Source organism: Lipotes vexillifer, unplaced genomic scaffold, assembly GCF_000442215.2.
Source record: "Lipotes vexillifer unplaced genomic scaffold, Lipotes_vexillifer_v1.1 scaffold779, whole genome shotgun sequence".
In the NCBI taxonomy this organism is placed as follows: Eukaryota; Metazoa; Chordata; class Mammalia; order Artiodactyla; family Lipotidae; genus Lipotes; species Lipotes vexillifer.
In genome coordinates this window covers 1,236,074-1,258,384 of record NW_006788448.1, presented here as the reverse complement: position 1 = coordinate 1,258,384, position 22,311 = coordinate 1,236,074, and the positions used below count along the sequence as shown (strand labels likewise).

Genomic DNA, 22,311 nt, shown 5'->3' with positions numbered 1-22,311 from the left:
AACAAATTGAAGTCATACAATGAAAATTCATCACACAATGAACAGCATACAGCAATAATACTATACAACAAAAAAAAACAATAAACTACCACTAAAAGTTACAAGATGAATGAACTTCACAGTCAGTGATGAGGGGGTGGAGGAGCGAGCCAGACACACAAGTGTATTTTGTATGATTCCATTTACATGCTGTTCAAGAACAGGCAAAACTAATCTATGACTGTTTAAGTTAAAACTGTGGTCACTTCTTGAGGTACTGGTATGGCATGGACTAGGAAGGGGCATGAAGAAACCTTCTGAGGTGCTATAAAAGTTCTATATCTTGATTTGAGTGGTGGTTACAGGGGAGTATACATGTGTATAACACTTGTCAAGCAGTACACTTAAGATTGGTATACTTCACTGTATATATGTTAAAGCTTAATTTAAAAAAATGAACAAAACAAAAACACACAACACAGCAATAATATTAAAAAGATTTCAAGGAAAGCGAAAAAATGTGAACTTACACACTTGTAAATCCACTAATATAAGCAAACATCTTCAATGAATAATTTTTTTCTTATTAACATTCTTAACAACTAAAATTTGTTTAATCTTAGAATTTTTGGTCTTCCTGGACACGACTGGCTAAAAATTAAGTACACTTCTTCTAGAAAAGAAGGAATTATTTTTATAGGTAACTAAGAATATTCAATCATTTAGCTGTAAGAAGAATGGAAATGATGTTAGAAATGTACATATGAGCTATTAAACATAAAATCAGAGAACTATTAGAGATTTGTATGTTTTACACATCTACTGTATGTGTATATCTATTATATACATAAACATATATTAGAAATCTACATAAAAGGTACACAGCTATTAAATAGCTATTATTATATCACCTATCACCTACTTAATCACTCTCATTAGATTTTTAGCTCCTTGAAGAATGATTTCCTGTACACTACTGTTTTCTCATTTCTAGCTTAGAGTCTAGCACACAACAAGCATATAAATACTTCTTGAATAAAACAACAATTTCAAGTAAACCATATTGTTAACACTGTATTTTCCTCCTCAATTTTATGAATTACCTAAAAGACATGTTTGTTGATAAACAACTCTCTCTATTCAAGAACTTCCTAATCTTTACAGAGCGTGTATATATACATGTATGTATGCACATACACACATGTATATATACACACATGTATATACACACACATTGAATATATATGTATATACTGTGTATGCACACACAGACTTACATTTCCTGTAAAATCTAACTAGGAGCCTATATCAACCTTGAGAAAAAAATTATGGTGGAAAAGGTGAATAAGATTTGACATCAGATAGACCTGTAAAAGGATTACAAATTACAGCCATTTGCTGTAATTAATTAATTACAATTAATACTACCATCTTTTGTGACTGTTATTTGGTTAAATGTGGTCTAACAAAACTGTTTTTTCACAGATCCTTTGGTATAGTCTACTTGTTGCTACCCAATAAAGAAAGAGAATGGATAAGATTACCAACATTGAAGACAACTGCAAGTACACATCCCTTTCAAATAAGAAATTTGATTGACAAAAAGATGGGGAAGCCATGTCTTATTTTTAATGAATTTTTTAAGGCAGTGTGGTTAGAGCATATGACTAGAGATGATGATCCTTTAGTGAAGGATGAGTAGACTGAAGAGAGGGGAGCTTAAGAGAAAGTTGCCAAAAAGTTTTGAATAAGCTAATCTGGATAAGTTGAATGATTCTCCTGAACCATTAGTCTAATGGATTTAAGGGATTGTCCTGTTTTCTCAGTGCTATTTTTTTGTGTGAACAGAGAATCTTCTAAAAATTGAATTTGATCCAAAATTGAAATCTATGACAATGTAACAGTTCTACTGCAAAATAATAATGAAGTATCTGCGTGTACCTTAAATGGACATTTTCACTGCTTGTTTTAAAAGAATACATATTGCTAGTTAACCTGGCTTACTCTCACATGCACGTAAGAATTCTGACCAATTCTCTTTTCTTTAAACATGGGGACCTTCTTAAACATACAGTGCTGTTTAAATCCTGTAGCCATTCTGCTATTACATCAACGATGACATTGCTTTCCTTAGTGTTCTGTTCACATTGATAAGACCTCCAAATACCACAAGCAATATGACTCACTAATGAATGATAAGATTCTGACTGATGTCTGCCCTGATATCCAGAGCTGAAACATAGAAGAGTAAAATTCTTCTTATTCTGCTACTTAACACCTCTAGACAAGTCTCTAGGCCTCAGCTGCTGCTTCTAAAATGATGGCATTGGACTAGAACTAAATTCTCTAAGGTATGCTTTGGTTCTAAGATTTTACTGATGTTAAACTATAAACAAACGTTTTCCTACTAAGCAAATTCACTGAGCCAAATTCTACTTCACACTCACAACTAAAGATTCATATTATTATCAGTGCTGCAGTTTAAACAAAGGTGGGAAAGGTGAACATAAGGCAAGTGTTCAAGGAATAACAAAATGTGTGTTAAAGGATATCACAATGACCTTGGAAAACATACATGGCCATGAATGCAATAAGTTAATATTTAACTTTATAAATTGGTGTTTTTAGTAGTTCATATAACTTAAGTACAGTTTCATGTATTACACAATAAAGCTAGGAAATGTCAAATGGTTCATTACTTCTATTCCAAAGCATTACTATTACCATTACAAAAACTTTTATGTTAAAATCCAGTGAAGAATGCATATTGTACAGTAACCAAATACATAACTGGTGAATCTCATTAGAAAAATGAGTTTAAGATGCTCACAAAGTTTCAGAGGAATAGTACTACTGCTACTTCTCTCAATCCAATAGATTTTTCCCTAAGAAGTTAGTTTGGTTTAAATGTTCGATCAGTATATAAACAAACAAAATCTGACTATTTTTTACAAAGAAGAAAAACAAATCTTACCTTATCCAGTCTCTTTTGCCAGCTGTCCTCACGTTTTACCATTAGTTCAATACAATGAGAAAGTGTAGCAAGGATTCCAGCAGTAGTTGCTTTAAAAGTTATCGCCTCCCCTTTAAAGTCTATACCATTAATTCCTTTTGGTGTTACATGTGGAAATACTGGAAAAAAAAAATTTATTCACTAAAAATCTTTTTAACAAAGAAATCATTCCTCAGCACAACTTAAAATTAGAAAATTTTTAGAAAACTATCACATCAGAGCAGACTTTCAAACTGTAATTTCCTTCCTGTTGGCCAACATTTTAAAATTTGCATCCATCTCTATGAGCAAAGAGGCCTGTGACAGCATATGTACTCTCAAGTCCTTTTTTCTGGATTCTGTTTCATGAAATCTATTTGCTATTCTGCACCCAGTGAAGAAAGTGGTAGGTGGAAAAATACTTTAATAATAACACTCAAGACAGCCTAGAGTGAGACCTAATTATGGCAAGAACTACCTTACATTTTGAGAAATCCTGAATTTAAAAAATATCTGAAAAGAAACTGCGAAAATGAATGAAGTAATATGTTAAAATTTAAATAAATGTCCAAATATAATTTGGGGACCAATGCACACATTAAACAGTTCTTATGTTTACATATTATAATTTTAATTCAAAGTTAGTCTTTGAATTAAATGAAAAATCTTGAAACTCATAATATGCAAATAAGAGAGCATAATATCTTATACTATAGTTAATAAGAAACCTTTTCAATAGAACTCTTTAAATGAAATAATGATACTTTAAACTTTAAAAACTCATATGTAGATATGACAGCAAAGGCACAATCCATAAAAGCTGACAAACTAACTTCATCAAAATTTAAAATTTCTGCTCTTGAAGGCATTGTTAAAAGAATGAGAGTTACAGTTATGTAGGATAAGTCAGTCTAGAGAGCTAACCTACAGTTAATAAAATAATGGTAACTGTGAAGAGATACATTAATTAGCTTGACTGCAGTAATCATTTCATCATGTACACCAAATCATCATATTGGACACCTTAAATACATGTAATATCTATTTAAAAATTTTTTAAAAAAAGAATGAAGAGACAAGCCACAGACTGGGAGAAAATCTTTGCACAGAATATGTATGATAAAGGACATATCCTTTATCTATATATATATTAATATAGACATATTCTGTATTATAATATACAAAATATAGTAATCTCAAACTCAACAATAAGGAAACATATAACCCAATTAAAAACTGAACCAAAGAACTGAACGCACATTTCACTCAAGAAGAGATCAGGATGGCAAATAAGCAGATGAAAAGATGCTCAATACTATTAGTTACTAGGGAAAAGCAAATTAAAACTACAGTGAGTACCACTACACACCTATTAGAAGACTAAAATTTTAAAAGACTGACCACGTCAAGTGTTAGTGGGGGTTTGGATGAACTTGAACTCTCATAAATATGACTGGTGAAATGCAGCTTGGAAGATTTTTAAAAGGTTAAATACATACCTACCATATGATTCAACCATTCCACCTCTGGGTATTTAGCCCAAAGAAATAAAATATATGGACATAAAAAAAACTTGTATGTGAATGTTCACAGCAACATTATTTATTATAGCCCCAAACTGTAAACAACCCAAATGCCCAATAGACGGAAACTGTGGTTGTTATCTATACAAGGGAACACTACTCAGCAATGAAAAGAAATTAAATACTGATACGTACAACAACAAAGAGAAATCTCAAACTAAGAAAGAGATCAGGCAAAAACACTGAGTTCATTTACATTAAATTCTAGAAAATGCAAACTTGCCAAACTGTACACTTTAAATATATGTAGTTTACGGCATGTTAATTGTATCTCAGTAAAGTTGTTTTAAAACCTATTTTATTTTTCTGGTATTTTCTGAAAATCCTTCCTATCACTATTTTCTACCATTCTTACCAAGACTGATGTTTTATTACAAACTACAATTTTTTTTAATAATCAACTTAGAAACTAAAAGTCATCTGTGTCCTATGTATGAGAATGTGTGCCATTGTAATAATGGGTCCTCCATGCTGTTTGCTAATTTATACACAGTCAGTACAAGATGAAAGACCAACATAAAATGTCTTTGAAAAAACTTAGAAATGTACCTCTTCAGCTGCATTTAACTACTTTCAGAAGCTGTCACCCTCAAATCCTTTTCAGAATGATACAGGGGTTATGTAACAGATTTTTAAACTTTCAAGCAGTTGAAAGTAAGTGTCTCAAACATAGTAAGGTCTCTGAAATAAATTTCTCTCATGTTACATCTGTTAGGAAATGAAGGTCATGAAGACAAAACCTCATCTTAATTTGTCATCCACTGGGCTCCTCTAAGTACTGGTTACTTTGATTTTTGCTCTAAGTCTCTTATACCTTATCTTGTAGAACTACATTAATCTTGATGGAAAAACTTAAGCAAAACCCCAAAGTACTCAATAATTTTAGATGAGTATACTCATCTAAATGTCTCAGCTGTTCACAAGGGAAAGATCTTAAAGAGACAAGGTGGCATGCCTTAGTTTCTTCTGGGAAAATGATACACTGTAGCAAAAGGAAGTTGAAAGTATGTGAATGTAACCATGCTTATGAAGGGCAGAGATGAAAGATATTATAAAATAATCTATAAATCTAGATTTTTAAGTACTTAAGCTCTTAAAATTATCATTCAAATCTATAGTTCTTTTAGTTGAACTGACATTATACAGTTCAAAACTCTTTTAAAGATGGTAACATTCAGAAAATCAAGGAACCCAGAAGCTAACATCAACATGTCAAAAATAAAAACAAATACTGACAGAAGCCAAGAGATTTGTAATCCTTTCATTTCATTAAGACTCCCAAACACTAATTTAAATAGTAGGCAACCTAAGGGGGAATCCTGAGTTTCTGTGGTGAGGATTTTTTCATTTCCCCACCTGAAATATTCCAAATGACTGTGTCCTTCTGGACATACAGGATGGCAACTTTGTTTAAATCTCTCCTCACCTGTCTACTATGATAAAGAAGAAACATGGCTTAAGACTATGACCATGCTATTAATCGTAACAGGGTCAACAATCAACTGGTTTGGGACTACTGGTCTGTTATAGATATGATTATTCTAACAAAGTAAGATACAGTTGGCTAAAAAACTAAATTTAAAATATTCTCACATGAAAAATCTGTGAGCTAAAAGACGATGAAAATTGATCTGTGCCTGGTCCAACTTCTTCATTTAGACAATTAATGTATGAGCATCTGTACACAGACTACGTGGGAGAAAAGGACAAGATGATAATCATGTTTCATAGAGTAATGCATGTTCCATTAACACTAAATTGCCTCTCAATGAGTTTCATCAAGAGTATACCTTGATTTGACAGATTAGTTAATATTTACTGTCATTTTATATAGTAGATGACAATATGCTCTTGTATATTATTTACAAAACAGGAATAGAAGTTAAAAAATTGGTTAGAAAATATGGTTAAAAATATAGTTAAATGGAAACTGGAAAATACAATAGATATAAAAAAAATCCATGCAAGTAGCCATCTTTGACATGTAATTAATACAATTAATCATTAGAAATAAGGGTTTAGGGGTAGGAAATTTCTGACTTTAGATTGATTTAATCTAAAGTAGAGGCCAGGGAGTTACCTGGCAGTCCAGTGGTTAGGACTCTGTGCTTTCATTGCTGAGGGCCCAGGTTCAATGCCTTGTCATGGAACTAAGATTCTACAAGCTGCATGGTGCACCCCCCTCCCCCCAAGAAAAAGTAGGGGCCAAAAAATTGAACAGTACTAAGTCAGTGAATTTATTTACACTTTCAAAAAAATTTAAAGTGTACATTTAATTTATTTATTTATTTATCATTTATTTATTTATTTAGCTGCACCACACAGCTTATGGGATCTTAGTTCCCTGACCGGGGATTGAACCCAGGCCCTCGGCAGTGAAAGCAAGAGTCCTAACCACTGGAGTGCCAGGGAATTCCCTAGTCTTTTTATAAATACCAGCTTTACTGAGATATAATTTTCACAGCATAAAAGTCACTCATTTAACACATACAATTAAATGATTCTCAGTATATTCACAGAGTGTACAAGCATCACCACAATCAAACTTTAGGACATTTTTATGAACCATCCCCTCAAATCCCACATACATTAGTAGTCACTTCCCATTTCTCCCAACCCTACTGCCCAGTCCTAGGAAACCGCTAATACACTTTCTGCTCTACGATTTGCCTCTGAATATTTCATATAAAGTAACAATGAGTGGTCTTCTGTGACTGGCTTCTTTCACTTAGCATAATATTTTCAAGGTTCATCCATGTTACAGCACATGTCAAGTATGTTATTCCTTCATATGGCTAAAAAATGTTCCATTTTGTTTATCCATTCGTTAGTGGATGGATGTCTGGGTTATTTCCACTTTTTGACTGTTATGAATAATACTGCAATGAACATCCATGTACAAGTTTTTATATGGATGTATGTTTTCATTTCTCCTGAATATATACCTAGGAATAGAACTGCTAGGTCCAATGGTGACACCATGTATATATAATATGTTGAGGAACTGCCAGACTGTTTTCCAAAGCAGCTACACCTTGTTATGGTATTTCTTTCCGATTACAGCCAGCCTAATAGGTGTGAAGTGGTGTCTCACTGTGGGTTTGATTTGCATTTTCCTGACGGCTAATGAGTTGAGGAACTTTTCAGGCGCTCACTGGCCATTTGTATATCTTCTTTGGAAAAATGTCTATTGAGATGCTTTGCCCATTTTTGAACTGAGATATTTGTCTATTATAGATTTTTAAGAGTTCTTTATGTATTTTAAATACAAATCCCTTACCAGATAAATGATTGGCAAATGTTTTCTCCCATTTTGTAGGTTATCTTTTCACTTTTTGATAGTTTCCTTAAAGCACAAAAGTTTAAAATTTTGCTAAAGATCAAGGAAGATTTGCCTTGCTCAAGGTGATTAACTCCTATATTTCTTCTAAGGTTTTATGGTGCTAGCTCTTTTAATTAGGTTTTTGATCCATTTTGAGTTAATTTTTGTGTTTGTGTGAAGTAGGGGTTCAACTTCATTCCTTAAATATGGATATCCAGCTGCCTAACACCATTTGCTGAAAAGACTTTTTTCCTGAGTTGTCTTGGCACTCCTGTGAAAAGTCACATTTATTTTACTATAAATGTGAGGGCTTATTTCTAGACTCTCAATTCTATTCCACTGTTCTATATACCTTTCCTTATGCCAGAACTATACTTTACTGTTGCTTTTGTAGTAAGTTATGAAATTGAAAGTGTGAGTCCTCCTACTTTGTTCTTTTTCAAGACTGTTGTAGCTACTCTGGGTCATTTGTATTTCCATATGAACTTTAGGAATAGCTTGTCCACTTGTGCAAAAATCCTACCTAGGATTTTGGTAAAGACTGGATTGAATCTACAGGTCAATTTGGGGAATACTGAATTTTTAACAATATTAAGTCATCTAATCCATGAACAGGGCAAATCTTTCCGTCTATTCAGGTCTTCTTTAATTTTTTCAATAATGTTTTGTGGTCTTCATAATATAAGGTTTGTGCTTCTTTTGTTAAATTTATTCCTAGGTATTTAATCCTTTTTGATGCTGTTATAAACAAAACTGTTTCCTTAACTTTATCTTCATATTCTTCATTTCTAGTGCATAAAAAATATTGGGTTGGCCAAAAAGTGCCTGCAGTTTTTAAGTAAAAATAAAAGACACATTTTTCATTTTTACCACGAACTTTACTGAACAACATATGCACCCTTTTGTTCCACTACCTTCTGTCATTTTTCAAGCAACTTCATAAGTCCATCTTCCCAAAACTTTTTATCTTTTCGAGCAAAGAACTGTTCCAGGTGCCTTTTATAGCTTCCAGGGAATTGAAATTTTTTCCATTAAGAGAATTTTGTAAAGACCAAAATAAATGGAAATCCGAAGGTGCAATGTCTGGTGAATATGGCGGATGAATCAGAACTTCTCACCCAAGCCGTAACAGTTGTTGCCTGGTCATCAAAGAAATGTGCAGTCTTGCGTTATCCCGATGGAAGAGTATGCGTTTTCTGTTGACTAATTCCGGATGCTTTTCATCGAGTGCTGCTTTCAGTTGGTCTAACTGGGAGCAGTACTTGTTGGAATTAATCGTTTGGTTGTCCAAAAGGAGATCATAATAGAGGACTCCCTTCCAATTCCACCATATACACAACATCACATTCTTTGGATGAAGACCAGCCTTTGGTGTGGTTGGTGGTGGTTCATTTCACTTGCCCCACGGTGTGGTTGGTGGTGGTTCATTTCACTTGCCCCACAACCTCTTCCGTTCCATATTATTGTACAGTATCCACTTTTCATCACCATCACAATTCGTTTTAAAAACGGACTGTTTTCATTACATTTAAGTAGAGAATCACATGTGGAAATACGTTCAAGAAGTCTTTTTTTTCTTAACTTATGTGGAACCCAAACATCAAAGTGATTCACATAACCAAGCTGGTGCAAATGATTTTCAACACTTGATTTGGATATTTTCAGTATGTCAGCTATTACCCATGTGGTATAACATTGACTGTTCTCAATTAATGTCTCAGTTTGATCGCTATCAACTTCAACTGGTCTACCCTACCATGGAGCATTGTCCAGCGAGAAATCTCCAGCACAAAACTTCACAAACCACTTCTGATGTGTTCGATCAGTCACAGCACCTTCTCCATACACCGCATAAATCATTTTTTGGGTTTCAGTTGCATTTTTACCTTTCTTGACATACAGCATAAAATACTGAAAACATTGTTTTTCTTCCATCTTTAATATTAAAATGACTACACAAAATTTCACCAATTTTGATAAACCTTTTTTAAAATGCACGCTGATATGCCAGCTGTCACATACAATCTAACAAAATTGTTTTGAATGACGTTAAAGCCAACTAAGTGCTACTAGAGCCATCTTACAGAAAAAAACTGAATGAACCTTTTGGCCAATCCAATACAATTGACTTTTTGTATACTGATCTTATATCCTGCAGTCTTAATTTATTAGTCCTAATAGGTTTCTAGTGGAGTCCTTATTATTTTCTCTATGTAAGATAATGGCATCTTCAAACAGAGAAAGTTCTAATTCTCCCTTTTGAATCTGGATGCCTTTTATTTATTTTTCCTGCCCAGCTGTCCAGGTAGAATCTCTAATACATTGTTGAACGGAAGAGGCAAGGTTGAACGATAGTTAGGAACTAGGTTATCTTGTTCCTGATCTTAGGGGGAAAGCATTCAGTCTTCCACCATTAAAAGTGATGTTAACTGTGGGTTTCACTAAGAGATACTGGTTATCAAGGCAAAACTGGCCTCAGAGAATGATTAGTTAGGAAGTGCTCCCTCATTCTACTTTTTGGAAGAATTTGTGAAGAACTGGTATTAATTTTTCTTTAAATGTTTGGTAAAATTTACCAGTGAAGTCACTGGAGCCCGGGCTTTTCTTTGTGGGAAGTTTTTTTTACTAATTGTATCTCTTTACTTATTATTGGTCTATTTGGATTTTGTAGGTCTTCTTGACATAGTTTCAATAGTTGGTGTCTTTGTAGGACTTTTGTCCATTTCATCTAAGTTATCTAATTTGTTGGCATACAGCTGTTCATAGCATCACCCTATAATCTTTTTTATTCCTGTAAGGGCAGCAGTAATGTCCTCCCTTTCATTCTTGATTTTAATAAGTTGAGTCTTCTCGCCTTTCTTCTTGATCAGTTAACAGTTTGTCAACTTTGTTTTTCAAAGAATCAACTTAAAGTTTCATTGATTCTCTGTATTGTTTTTCAATTCTCTTTCTTTATAATAAATGTGTTTCACCTACAAATTTCCCTCTAAGTACTGTGGCAGCCCATAAGTTGTGGCATCTTGTGTTTCTGCTTTCATTCACCTCACAGTATTTTCTAATGCCCTTGGTGATTTTTGTCTTTGATCCACTGGTTATTTATGAGTGTGTTAATTTCTACATATTCTGAATTTCCCAAATTTCTGTTATTAATTTCCAATTTCATTCCACTGTGGTTGGAGGACATACTTTGCTTGATTTCAGTCCTTTTAAACTAATTAAAGCCTGTTTTGTGGCCAAGCATAAGGTCTATACTAAAGAATATTCCATGAACAATTGAGAAGTACATATATTTTTCTATTGTTAGGTAGAGTGTTCTGTGAATGTCTACTAGGTCTGTTTATTTAGACTATTCGAATATTTTATTGTCTTGTTGATCTTTATCCTACTTGTTCTATTCATTATTGAAAGTTGGTTATTGAAGTCTCAAACTATTACTATTGACTTGTCTCTTTGGTCAGTTTTTGCTTCATGGATTTTGGGGCTCTGTTGTTACATGCAAATATGTATTTTATTGTCATAAAATCTCTCCTTTTGTCTCTAGAAATATAATTTTTAAAAGATGGTATAGAATTTAACAGAAGAAAACTTATATAGAGGTAGATGAGAAGTTTGTTCACAAAAGATTGAGGAAACATTCCCTTCACTGTGATCTAGAACTCTTAAAAGTCTTTAACTAAGGAAGGTGTTTTCTAATTCAAAAATTTCTCCTCTGCTCTAATCTTCAAACTACTTTAATTGCCTTTCTTCTCATCTTAGAATATCTGGAAGTTTTACTCCTGTTTTAGTCTTCGCCCCATACCCCCCATTCCTATTCCTGGCATATTTACTAGTAGGTTGGTAAACTAGTTCTAAATTTTAAAAAACTTCAGTATAGTTACATCACAATATTTGATCTAGACCTAATATTTAATAATGGCCCTAATGGTAAGAACATTATAATGACCACTCCCAAGAACAGAGTATTATTTTTCCCTCTTCCAACAGTTGGTCAATCTAGGACTAAGACCCTGTTTTTGAGAGATGACTAAAATACCCTAATCCCAGACTACAATCAAGTAGTTCCAGATTTAAAGACTATATGCTCTGTTCACTTTACCGGATTATACTCAATGCTTCTGACTAACTTATTTCTAGAGCTTAGCCATAAAAAGATACTTTCCACCTATGATGATTTTCAAGAGTTAATTTCCATCAACATTAAGAAAGGAATTCTTTTCCTTAACTGAAATATAGTTGATTTACAATGTTGTTAATTACTGCTGTACAGCAAAGTGATTCAGTTATACATATATATACATTCTTTTTCATATTCTTTTCCATTATGGTTTATCACAGGATACTGAATATGGTTTCCTGTGCTATACAGTAGGACCTTGTTGTTTATCCATTCTATATATACCAGTTTGCATCTGCTAATCTCAAACTCCCAATCCATCCCTCTCCCACCCCACCTCACCCTTGGCAACCACCAGTCTATTCTCTGTCCGTGATTCTGAAGAAAGAAAGTTGCTTATTTGCAACTTAAAAAAAGTTTTAGGAATCCATGCCAGCTTTTTCTTAGGATATGTCAAAAGAAAGCACTGACCATGAATCACAAGTTTCTGTCACAACCTCCCTGCCCACCCCTGCCCCATACATAGATTCCACACATAAGTGATACCACGCAGTATTTGTCTTTGGTTTATTTCTCTTAGCATAATGCCCTCCAGGTTCATCCATGTTGTTGTAAAACACAGGTTCCCAATGAACAATTAAGAATTCCATCTAATGAGTGAGCCCTTATAAACAGAGCAACAATTAACTGATATATGAAATAAACTGATATATGTAATAAACCACCTTGCTCCTGAGTCTATAAACAATTGTGCTGTGAAATCAGTGATTTCAGTAATTTTCCTTTAATAACACTGATTATATACTTTGCAACACCAGTTTATCAAGTGGAGAGAGAAAAGAACATGAACAGAGAGAGATACACTCTAAAGAAACATTCAAGTTCCATTACAATGTTTCCTCCCTAAGAAATACTTTTTCAGTACTAGAAACTGATTCTACCAAATACTGCTGAAATAAGAGGCCAATGTCTAAAATTTAGAATAAGTCTTTGTCAGATGAGCTGTCAGATTATTTAACGTCAGAATGTATATTTTACCTACATGTCTTTTCTTAGAAGAAAAATTTCACTTTCCAGGTTAAAAAAATTTTCTTAACTATTCCATTAATTATTCTTGTTATATAGTTAGTTATTATGTAACTTTAGAAAGTGTATTTTACCCAACTGAGGGAGAAATTTTTACTACTTACCCTTTTCTTTATTGCCATTGGTATTATGCAAGAAGTCTCCATCAGAACGTGTTGTAGGAAAGTCATCTTCATCATCTTCTACCACTAAGTAAAATATATTTAAAGATATCAGGATGAAAGCATATAGAAATTAACCAGTTTATTCTTATGTTCAACGGAGTAAATATACTCTGGATTCTGTGAGTACATGGTCTTATTCATCTTTGTATTTTCAGTGCTTATCAAAGTATGCCCAATAAATATGCTGTGGAATGTCTTTAAATACATTCTTATAAAAACTGTACCCATTCTCATTTGTGTAAGGGATGGTACTGAGATACGATTTATTCTGTCCTCTAAGTCTTCCTATCTCTTCCTCCTGACCTTGGGGAGATTTCATAATTCTACCAGAGGCCTGAAGAGGACAGTAATGGTACATGCAGAAGATACTTTATCTTGCCTCTAGGATATGCAGGGAAAATATAATGACTTATAGGTGTGATATCAATTTTAATTCATCCCAGTGTGTCTGTGCCTGGACATCCATTTTAACCTACCTAATTCCAGAAAATACAGAATCCCCTGTGTTCTTCCACATACCTCTTTCTTCTATGTACTATCCCTTTTTCTACTGACTAACATACTTAATCCTCTGCACTATGTATTCCACTTCTTAGTGCAAATTTCTAAACCTCAGCCCCCAACCTTATTCTCTGTTTCTGAATGGCTTCTTTAGTTTATCATCTTTTGAGGAACTCCCTTTCTACAGAATAAATCTTCACTTTAAACTAATGTCTTACTCCTTGCCTATCTCTCTTTACATCAGGAGTAACTTGGCTCTATGAGGAACATTTCATCTATTTTTAACTCTCTCTCCAATGGATGCAAAGCCCACCACTATTCCTTACTCCCTCCCGTGACTAAATGGTAGTAATTACTATGGAAAATACCTTTATTCTGTACTACAATTTTCTAATTACTGGGCTATTTCATTTTTTCATCACCTGAAAATTTTGCACTCATCTATAACAACTTTTTCAAATCATAAGCTGCTATTATCTACTAACACCTACTATTTTATAACCAGCTAACTGCTAACAGTATCCAACTGACATTTTTCTTTTCCACATCCATCATTCCTACAGACTTCAGTATCCATATTGAAGCCTCTGCAAACACCTTAGTTCCAAGATTAATCAAATTCCCAGATTCTGTGGGTCTCTGTCTTTTCATCAATAATTTGCAAATATGGTCAATTCTAAGAAATTAACTACTACAGTGCTGCTCTGATTTTAAATCATTACTGATTTTAAATCATCAGACAACATCCTGACCCTGACTCATTACTAATCTGATTAACTGCTCTTAAATACTGAAATGTCTGCATTTCACTTGTCTCCTCAGTATCTACCTTGGGTTCCTAAAGATTCACTTTCATATCTCTAAACATCCAATAGCCTAGTACTACCAAACAGGGATTTTTCAGCCTTCTTTTTCTAGTAAATACTCAAAATATAAGACTGATGAAAACAAGAGCTGCTCTGGCTAAAAGAGTGGCCCTCCCCCTTTCCTTCCCAACCAAGCACTCCTTGTCCATCATTGAGGCACCTTTAAGGGATGTCTGACATGATTTAAAACCACTGTCCTAATACAAATCTCCCATCCCAATCAGACTGGTCTCCCTTGCCAGCCCTCAAATCTATTATGCTAAATTCCATCTCTGGATCTTGTACATTTCTGCTTTCATTATCCCTGCAATAATCCAAATCAACCACATTAATAATAGCAACTATTATTGATTTTTTGCTATTAAGCACAGGGCTAATATACATATTCTGATTTAAATCTCACAATCACATGTGCTGGATACAACATCCATGTTACAGAGGAAAGAGATGTGCAGAAATGTGAAGTAATCTACTTCAAGTCATCAAACTAGTAATGAATAGAAGAGCAAGATTAGAACCTTTATGTTTAATATGGTATATATGTCTTGTTTTAAAATATATGTTTAGGTCAGAGATAATGTCTTCTACTTCTCTAATCCTAGAGTATCTGGACCTAAATGGTTAATTAAATCTTACTGAAGTGTGGGGTGTGTGTGTGTGTATGTGTGTGGTTAAGTCTCCTTACTAGCAATTATGATAAAACTTTTTAAATGAAAACACTGAACACCTAAAATGAGAGCTTGCTATTATCATTTCAATGACACACTTAATGAAGAACAGTGATTCTTCTTAAAAAATTTTTAAGTCACAGATAATTTAGTCTTGATAATTTAGTGAAAGTACATCTATAGAGATCTTTAGGTCAGCAATTCCAGTCTATAGTCAAAGTAGGAAACTATGATCCATGTTCTTATTTCACCTTTACCCAGCATGTACTCTTAAAAACATTTCTTAAAATAGCCATTTATAGGGAAATCAGTTGTTATATGCTGAATTGTGCCACAACTAAATTCATATGTTGAAGTCCTAACCTTCCTGTACTCCAAAATGTAACTGGACTTGGAGACAGGTCTTTACAGAGGTAATCAAATTAAAATGAGGTCATGAGGATGGGCCCTACTTCAATATGACCAGTGTCCTTATAAGAGGAGGAAATTTGGACACAGACACTTACAGAAGGCAGATGATGTGAAGACACAGGGAGAAGATGATCATCTACAAACCAAGGAGAGAGGCTTAGAACAGATCCTTCCCTCATGGCCCTCAGAGGAAACCAAACTTACCAAAACCTTGATCTCACATTTTTAGCCTCCAGAACTGTGAGGAAATACACTTCCGTTGTTTAAGCCACACAGTCTAGAGTACTTTGGCGATGGCATCCCTAACAACTAATACATTAGTCTATGACTGCTGCTATATAATCAAACATGAATAATGTTTAAAAATATTTTTCAGATCTTCTATACAACATGGTTATTATTACATCCCAACTTCCACTCCTTCAACTATCACTTTTGTCTTTAAAATGCTATGTTATTATTGACGTGAATCATTTAAAAATAAACAAGGAATCCAAATCGGTATACATCCTGTTTTAGTTTAAAGGGCTATTTGCAAGCAAATGAAAGCTGATGTGTAATGTCTAATTTGACCAAAAAAAAAAAGTATACATACGTTTTTAATTAATGAGAAATAGAAGTTCAACTGTGTTTATTTTTAGAGAAATAAATATTAAATGTTAAAGAACCAAAAACTTAAAAGTACATCAAATATAAAGAACTTCAAGGATACTTCAGGTAAAATTAAGTGCTTTAAGAGGAATATGGGCTTCCGCTTCAGGCAAAGATGGAATAACAGGGAGAGAATTTATCCTCTAGCGTGAAACTAAAAAATCAGACAAAATATATGAAACAATGGTTTTCAAGATACTGGATATTAGGCAACAAAGGGACAATGATCCCTAAGGGCTGGGGAACAAATGATGTGAGCCCTGTGAACGCTCCAGCTTACTGCCATAGGAGAGTTTCCAAGCTGTAGAGTAATGAGGAACCCAGGAGGAGCCTGGTAGACTCTCTGAGGTGAAGAAAGGGAGCTGAGAATCCAGAGAGACAAAGGACAGTAGAGTTCACAAGGCAGAGTACTTGGGAGGAGAGAACTGTACAGAGAGAGAACTCTGGAGATGGGCAGAAGGTCCCCCTGAGTATTTAGCAGAGTACTGACAGCACATACAAGTTGAGGAACTATAGAGGTCATAGAAAGAACCATCTGAGAAGATTCCACCAGGGAAGAGTACCCAAAGCCTATGTGGGGCAGGGAAAAGCACCTGTTCCTATAACACAGACCTGGAATAATTCACAGGGAATTGGCTAGAGAATGTGAAACTGCCTTGGCACAGTAGTAGGGAGAAATGGAAATACATTATTCTAAGGTTCTTAAACAATACAGGAGGTGGGTATATTACTTGAAGGGAGACTGTAATAACTTAAATGTGCATACTATGAACCCTAAAGTAGCCATTATAATAACAAAGAGTATAACTAAAAAGCCAACAAAGGAGATAGAAAACGGAATTATAAAAAATACTCAATCCAAAAGAAGGCAGAAAAAGGGAACAAAGAACAGAGAAGATAAAAAGAATATGTAAGAAAGGGTGAGCTCACGTCCTTCTACTCCACCATCTTGCCAGCAAGTCAACAAAAAGAATATGAACTCAGATCAAAGACATTTAATAAGACCAAGAAACGAAACCATGTTAGGCAACTTATTTATACTGGGTATGAACTCAGCATGATTTAGTAATACTGTTATGAGTAGTTCATTTTTGCCCACTGTAACAAATTAAGAGAAAAACTGAAGAACAGATATTGACAACACCAGTAATATTTAGCAGTAACAAATGAAAAGTAACTTCAAAATTCACATTATAAGTTAACTAAAGATCATCTCTCTTAAAAAAAAAAACTCACTAAAATTACTTTTACATGTGTATGTAATTCCATTATTGACTTCTTCTATGAGAAAAAGGCCAGAGGAAGGGAGGGTGACAGAGGGAAGGAGAGAAAGAGAGGTAAAGAGGGAGAGGAAGAGGAAGAGCGAGGGACGAAAAGATCAACTGATTCCAGATCTGGAGGATTTAACATAAACATATGCTTGCCTCTAAGACTCGTCATAGGGTACATTTATTAGACATAATCATGTGAAATGTCCCATATTATCAAGATGATATTATATTTTTTAATGGAATAAAGAGTTCAAAAACCATTTTAAAATCTTCAGTGATATCTGGTATGGGTGATCAGATTAATTAGGATGTTATTAAACTAGACAAGTTATGTGGACACTGAAATCTGTTACATTAGAGGTGTACAGCAAAAGTGACTATAATTACCTTCATCACTTAAAGACATTACCCTTAAGATCAAGAGGCTTTAAATAGTGGTAATAGCCTAATTAACCTTTATCCCTTTGAAGTTCATCCTTGGAGACAGCATCAGCACAGGCATCAAAGTACTTCTGTAGAGTATCAACTTGTCTGCATAGGATATCTCTAAAGGTTTCCATTTCAGCCAATTTCTCACGTAAACTGTGGCCCTTCTGCAAAACAAAAAACGGGGGAATATAATCCAAGTTAACAAAACTAGAATTTGTTTATACTTAGTCCCATGGTATTTCACCACCTTTTAAGGTCTGTATCTTACTATTGAGGGCATGGAGTAGGGAGAGTTGTCAAGTTCAATGTATTATTTCCAGGGACGGACTTGAAACTCAGTAATTAATGGCTTGATAGTGATAAGCCTGAAGGAAATGAGAGCAAGCCTGACAACTTGCCACTACAAGATTTAATATTTTCAAATTAAACACTGTGATGATAAATTGTGAAAGACTTTAAAATGGGCAAAAATATTACTGGGTGTCCTTTGAAAGGAATAGTAAGTATCATCCGTGGAGAGGGTGTCCGATCATATAGAAGTCTTTGATTTCATTGCATTTGAGCTATTTTACAACTCTTTAAGTCACAGAAAACTGAGAGTAATGTAAATGATTCTTGTCCATAGAAAAGCAAATGAACTTTGTCCAGTGGAGGTACACTGGTTACTAATGTGTGACTATTGATTAGTTTTGCATATATTAGCAAAATCATTTCAGCATTCTTCACATTCTTCTTTGAACTACATTTTTTCTTTAACATCTTATTTCATTAATGAATGAAACAAAATCTCTGACGTGTGTTAATTTTATTTTTATGAGTCATGATTTTACCTCTTAAAAAACTATTCTGTAACAACTTCAAATAATCTACATTGTAGGAAAATTCTTTCAAAAAACTTATTCTATCAAATAAGTTCTGTTCACAACATTCAGTACTAAAGCATTCATAACCACAAACCTTGAATGAAGACGTGGATGTTGCAGAATAGCCACTTGCTCCAGACACCAGTGACACCATTGAGCCATGTCGACGCAAGCTGGATTCAGATCCATATCCAGACTCAGTCTAAAAGGGAAAGTAAACTACATGAAAAAAATTAAATAAAAAATACTTAATCATCCAAGAAAAAAACTTTTTAACTATGTGAGGTTATGGATGTTAACTAAACTTACTATGGTAATCCTTTCACAATATATACATATATCCAATAATTATGCTGTAAACCTTAAACTAATACAATGTTATATATCAATTATTATCTCAATAAAACTGGAAAAATACTTAAGAGAAAACAAAAGTTTCCCTATAAATTAATAAGGTTATTGCAAAAAAAATTTTTGTTAAGGTTACCGTAACAATAATTAGTAGTTTGAGTTCACTCAAGAAATATAGGCAATCCACTGGCATAAGCAATGCTTTCAATTCCTAATTGCCACTTCATTTAGAAATTTACTGAATACCAACTACATGCTGGGCTAGTTGGCTAAAAGAGTTTAATAATAGGAAAACTACCTAGAGAAGGTAAATTCATAGAGACAGAAAGTGGAACAGTGGTTATTAGAGGGCTAGGAAGAGGGGAGAATGAGGAGTTAGAATTTACTAGGAACAGAGCAGGAGCTGGAGAAGATGAAAAAGTTCTGGAGATGGATGGTGATGGTAGTGATGGTTGAACAACAATGTGAATATACTTAATGTCACAGAATTGTACAATTAAAAATATCTGAAATGACAGATCGTCATGCATATTTTACCACAATAAAAAATTGTGGTAGAACAAGGACCAAAAAAAAAAAGAAAAAAAAGGAAAACTTCTTTATAGATGAATTATTTACCCTGACACAGCTCAAATATCACTGTCTCAATGAAGCCTTTCCTATTATTCCAGATAGTCTGTCTCTGTATTCTCAACCATTCTTAACATATCATGATTATGGCATTTGCCACTCAATTTTAATAGTTTACATTTTGTAACTACTAGTGGACTTGTACCTTCTGTAAGAAGACTGTATTTCTTCCATTTTTGTAGCCACCTTGACAGTTCATGGCACAAAGAAAATCCCCAACTTTGCCAGTCTATTCTGTAATCACATCATAGAAGATAACTGAACTCTTTTTGGGGTTTAGTTAGACTCAGAACTGTGATCTAATTTTGATGGAGTTGGCACTCTTTAAAGTATCAATTTTACATCCCATCCTCCTTAGGAAAATGCAGTACTAAAAACATGGACAAAAGAATTAAACATTTGAAAAAAACAACTTCCAAGTACCTAAAACCTGCTCAAGTATTTTGGGATCTCTGATTTCTTCCTACTGTTATTCTTTTACAAGTACTGTGCATAATTTTAATCCTAAACACTAAACTTAAGAGGTAAAATAATATCTAATCATTTTTGGCATCACACCTAGTGCAGCTTCTTAAAAATTCAAGCTTCCAGTACATACCGGTCGCTAAAGATTCAAAGTAAGATTGTCATACTTTAATAATGCCTGTTCATAAAACACTCTACCTATAAACAGTACTGCAATATATTCCTAACTCTGAATTTACTAACAAATTACATATAAACTCATGACTAGATGGAATCAAAGGTACAATAAATTGGACCTCAATAAATTAGCTAAAGAAAAAAAGGGAAGCTTGTTTCAGTATCACAGAATCCCACAAAAAGAAAATTCTAATTACAGAAATCATGCAATTCATTAAAAAAAATAAGACTTATCAAATAATGTCCTGGAACAAAGGTACTGAGCTAGGTTCCTTAACTAAAATGGCTCTAGTTTCTCTTTCTCGTTTGACAATAATGCTAACTTTCTAAGTATAGTGTTTCTACATTTTAATTGTTGTAGTGGTTTGGTAAAGTTTTTCGTTAGATTTAAATATAGAAGATTGGAATTAAAAGTAAGAAAAATCTGGGCTTCCCTGGTGGCGCAGTGGTTGAGACTCCGCGTGCCGATGCAGGGGACATGGGTTCATGCCCCAGTCCGGGAAGATCCCACATGCCGCGGAGCGGCTAGGCCTGTGGGCCATGGCCGCTGAGCCTGCGCATCCAGAGCCTGTGCTCCGCAGCGGGAGAGGCCACAACACTGAGAGGCCCGCGTACCACAAAAATAAATAAATAAAAATAAGAAAAATCTATCTGTGATGGACCAAAAATATAAGGTACGTACTTCAGCAATCACTTATCTCAGACACCTATATGTCATTCACTTCTCAACATAAATTAATCTGAACTGTCCATCTAAATACAAAACTACCCCATAATTTACAATCAAAATTTTATTTAAAAACAAATTTTGGATATTTATTTGAAAAATATTTAAAACCAAACAATTTCAAATCCAAATCCAAATGAATCTACCCTCTCCATTTACTTGCTTTATATCAATGAGTCCTAAACAGAGTAAGTCAAAACTTTAAAATCTTGAAACAAAATATGAACACTACAAAGCTTTACTAAATGTTTTTTGACTATGAAACATACTTCTTACATCCTTGCCTGTGTTTTCAGGTTCCACTATTTCAAAACAGTAATATCTCCTTACAACAAAGACATGATAGAAAAAAGAACTCTACTATAGCAATACTGTTGCTGTACATTTTAAGTAATGGATAGTAAATGAATGTTGAGGCTAAGAGTTTAGAGTAATTGTATTTCTACCTTTAACAAAGTTTCACTTAAATAAACTGCATTATAAATTATATACATCATTCCAAGGAAAAAGAAAATAAAGTATACTCATGAAGACCAATTCCATTTTATTCAATTTAAATAATGGGGATTCATTTGTCACTCTATGTCAGTATCTGCACTGGGATAACTTTTAAAATAAATAAGTGTTTAACAAATACACACATGCACATACAAATGAATCCTCACTGTTTAAAAACCGGTCATTCTGGAAATGTCTATAATTGTGCCAATGATGCTATCATTGCAGAAAAGATTCCTGATGGTACTACCACAATATTTAGAGTAATTTTATGATACAGCCACAAAATGGAGCTATCTAAAATCATTTCGGGGAGTCGCAGAATAAAACTTTTAAAACTGTTTCACTACTTCAAAGAAATAGCTATAAACTGTATAATTAAGCTTGACTGCCTTTCTTAGTCACATGACATGGCTCTGATTTAGTACTGGATTTCTCTCAAAAATCTAATCTATCATTAAGATATCAGTATTTTAGAAACACTTTGTCACAGGGGCTAAAATGATTCTAAAAGATAAGTTATAAAACTCTTCTGAAAAGCATCAATGTTGTTGACATCTATT

The 22,311-nt window shown here is 33.8% G+C and overlaps 1 protein-coding gene across 2 annotated transcripts in view; it reads right to left on the bottom strand.

Annotated features, from left to right (window-relative positions):
* The window catches only part of CERT1 (ceramide transporter 1), a 129,390-nt gene that overhangs the window by 50,852 nt on the left and 56,227 nt on the right, over positions 1-22,311 (bottom strand). For both annotated transcript variants that reach the window (XM_007461604.1, XM_007461605.1), the window contains 4 exons: positions 18,995-19,102; positions 18,063-18,201; positions 13,181-13,264; positions 2,954-3,111 (listed from right to left, as the gene is read on the bottom strand). In XM_007461604.1, coding sequence (XP_007461666.1) covers positions 2,954-3,111; positions 13,181-13,264; positions 18,063-18,201; positions 18,995-19,102 — 489 coding nt within the window. The remainder of the gene's footprint in view (positions 1-2,953; positions 3,112-13,180; positions 13,265-18,062; positions 18,202-18,994; positions 19,103-22,311) is intronic.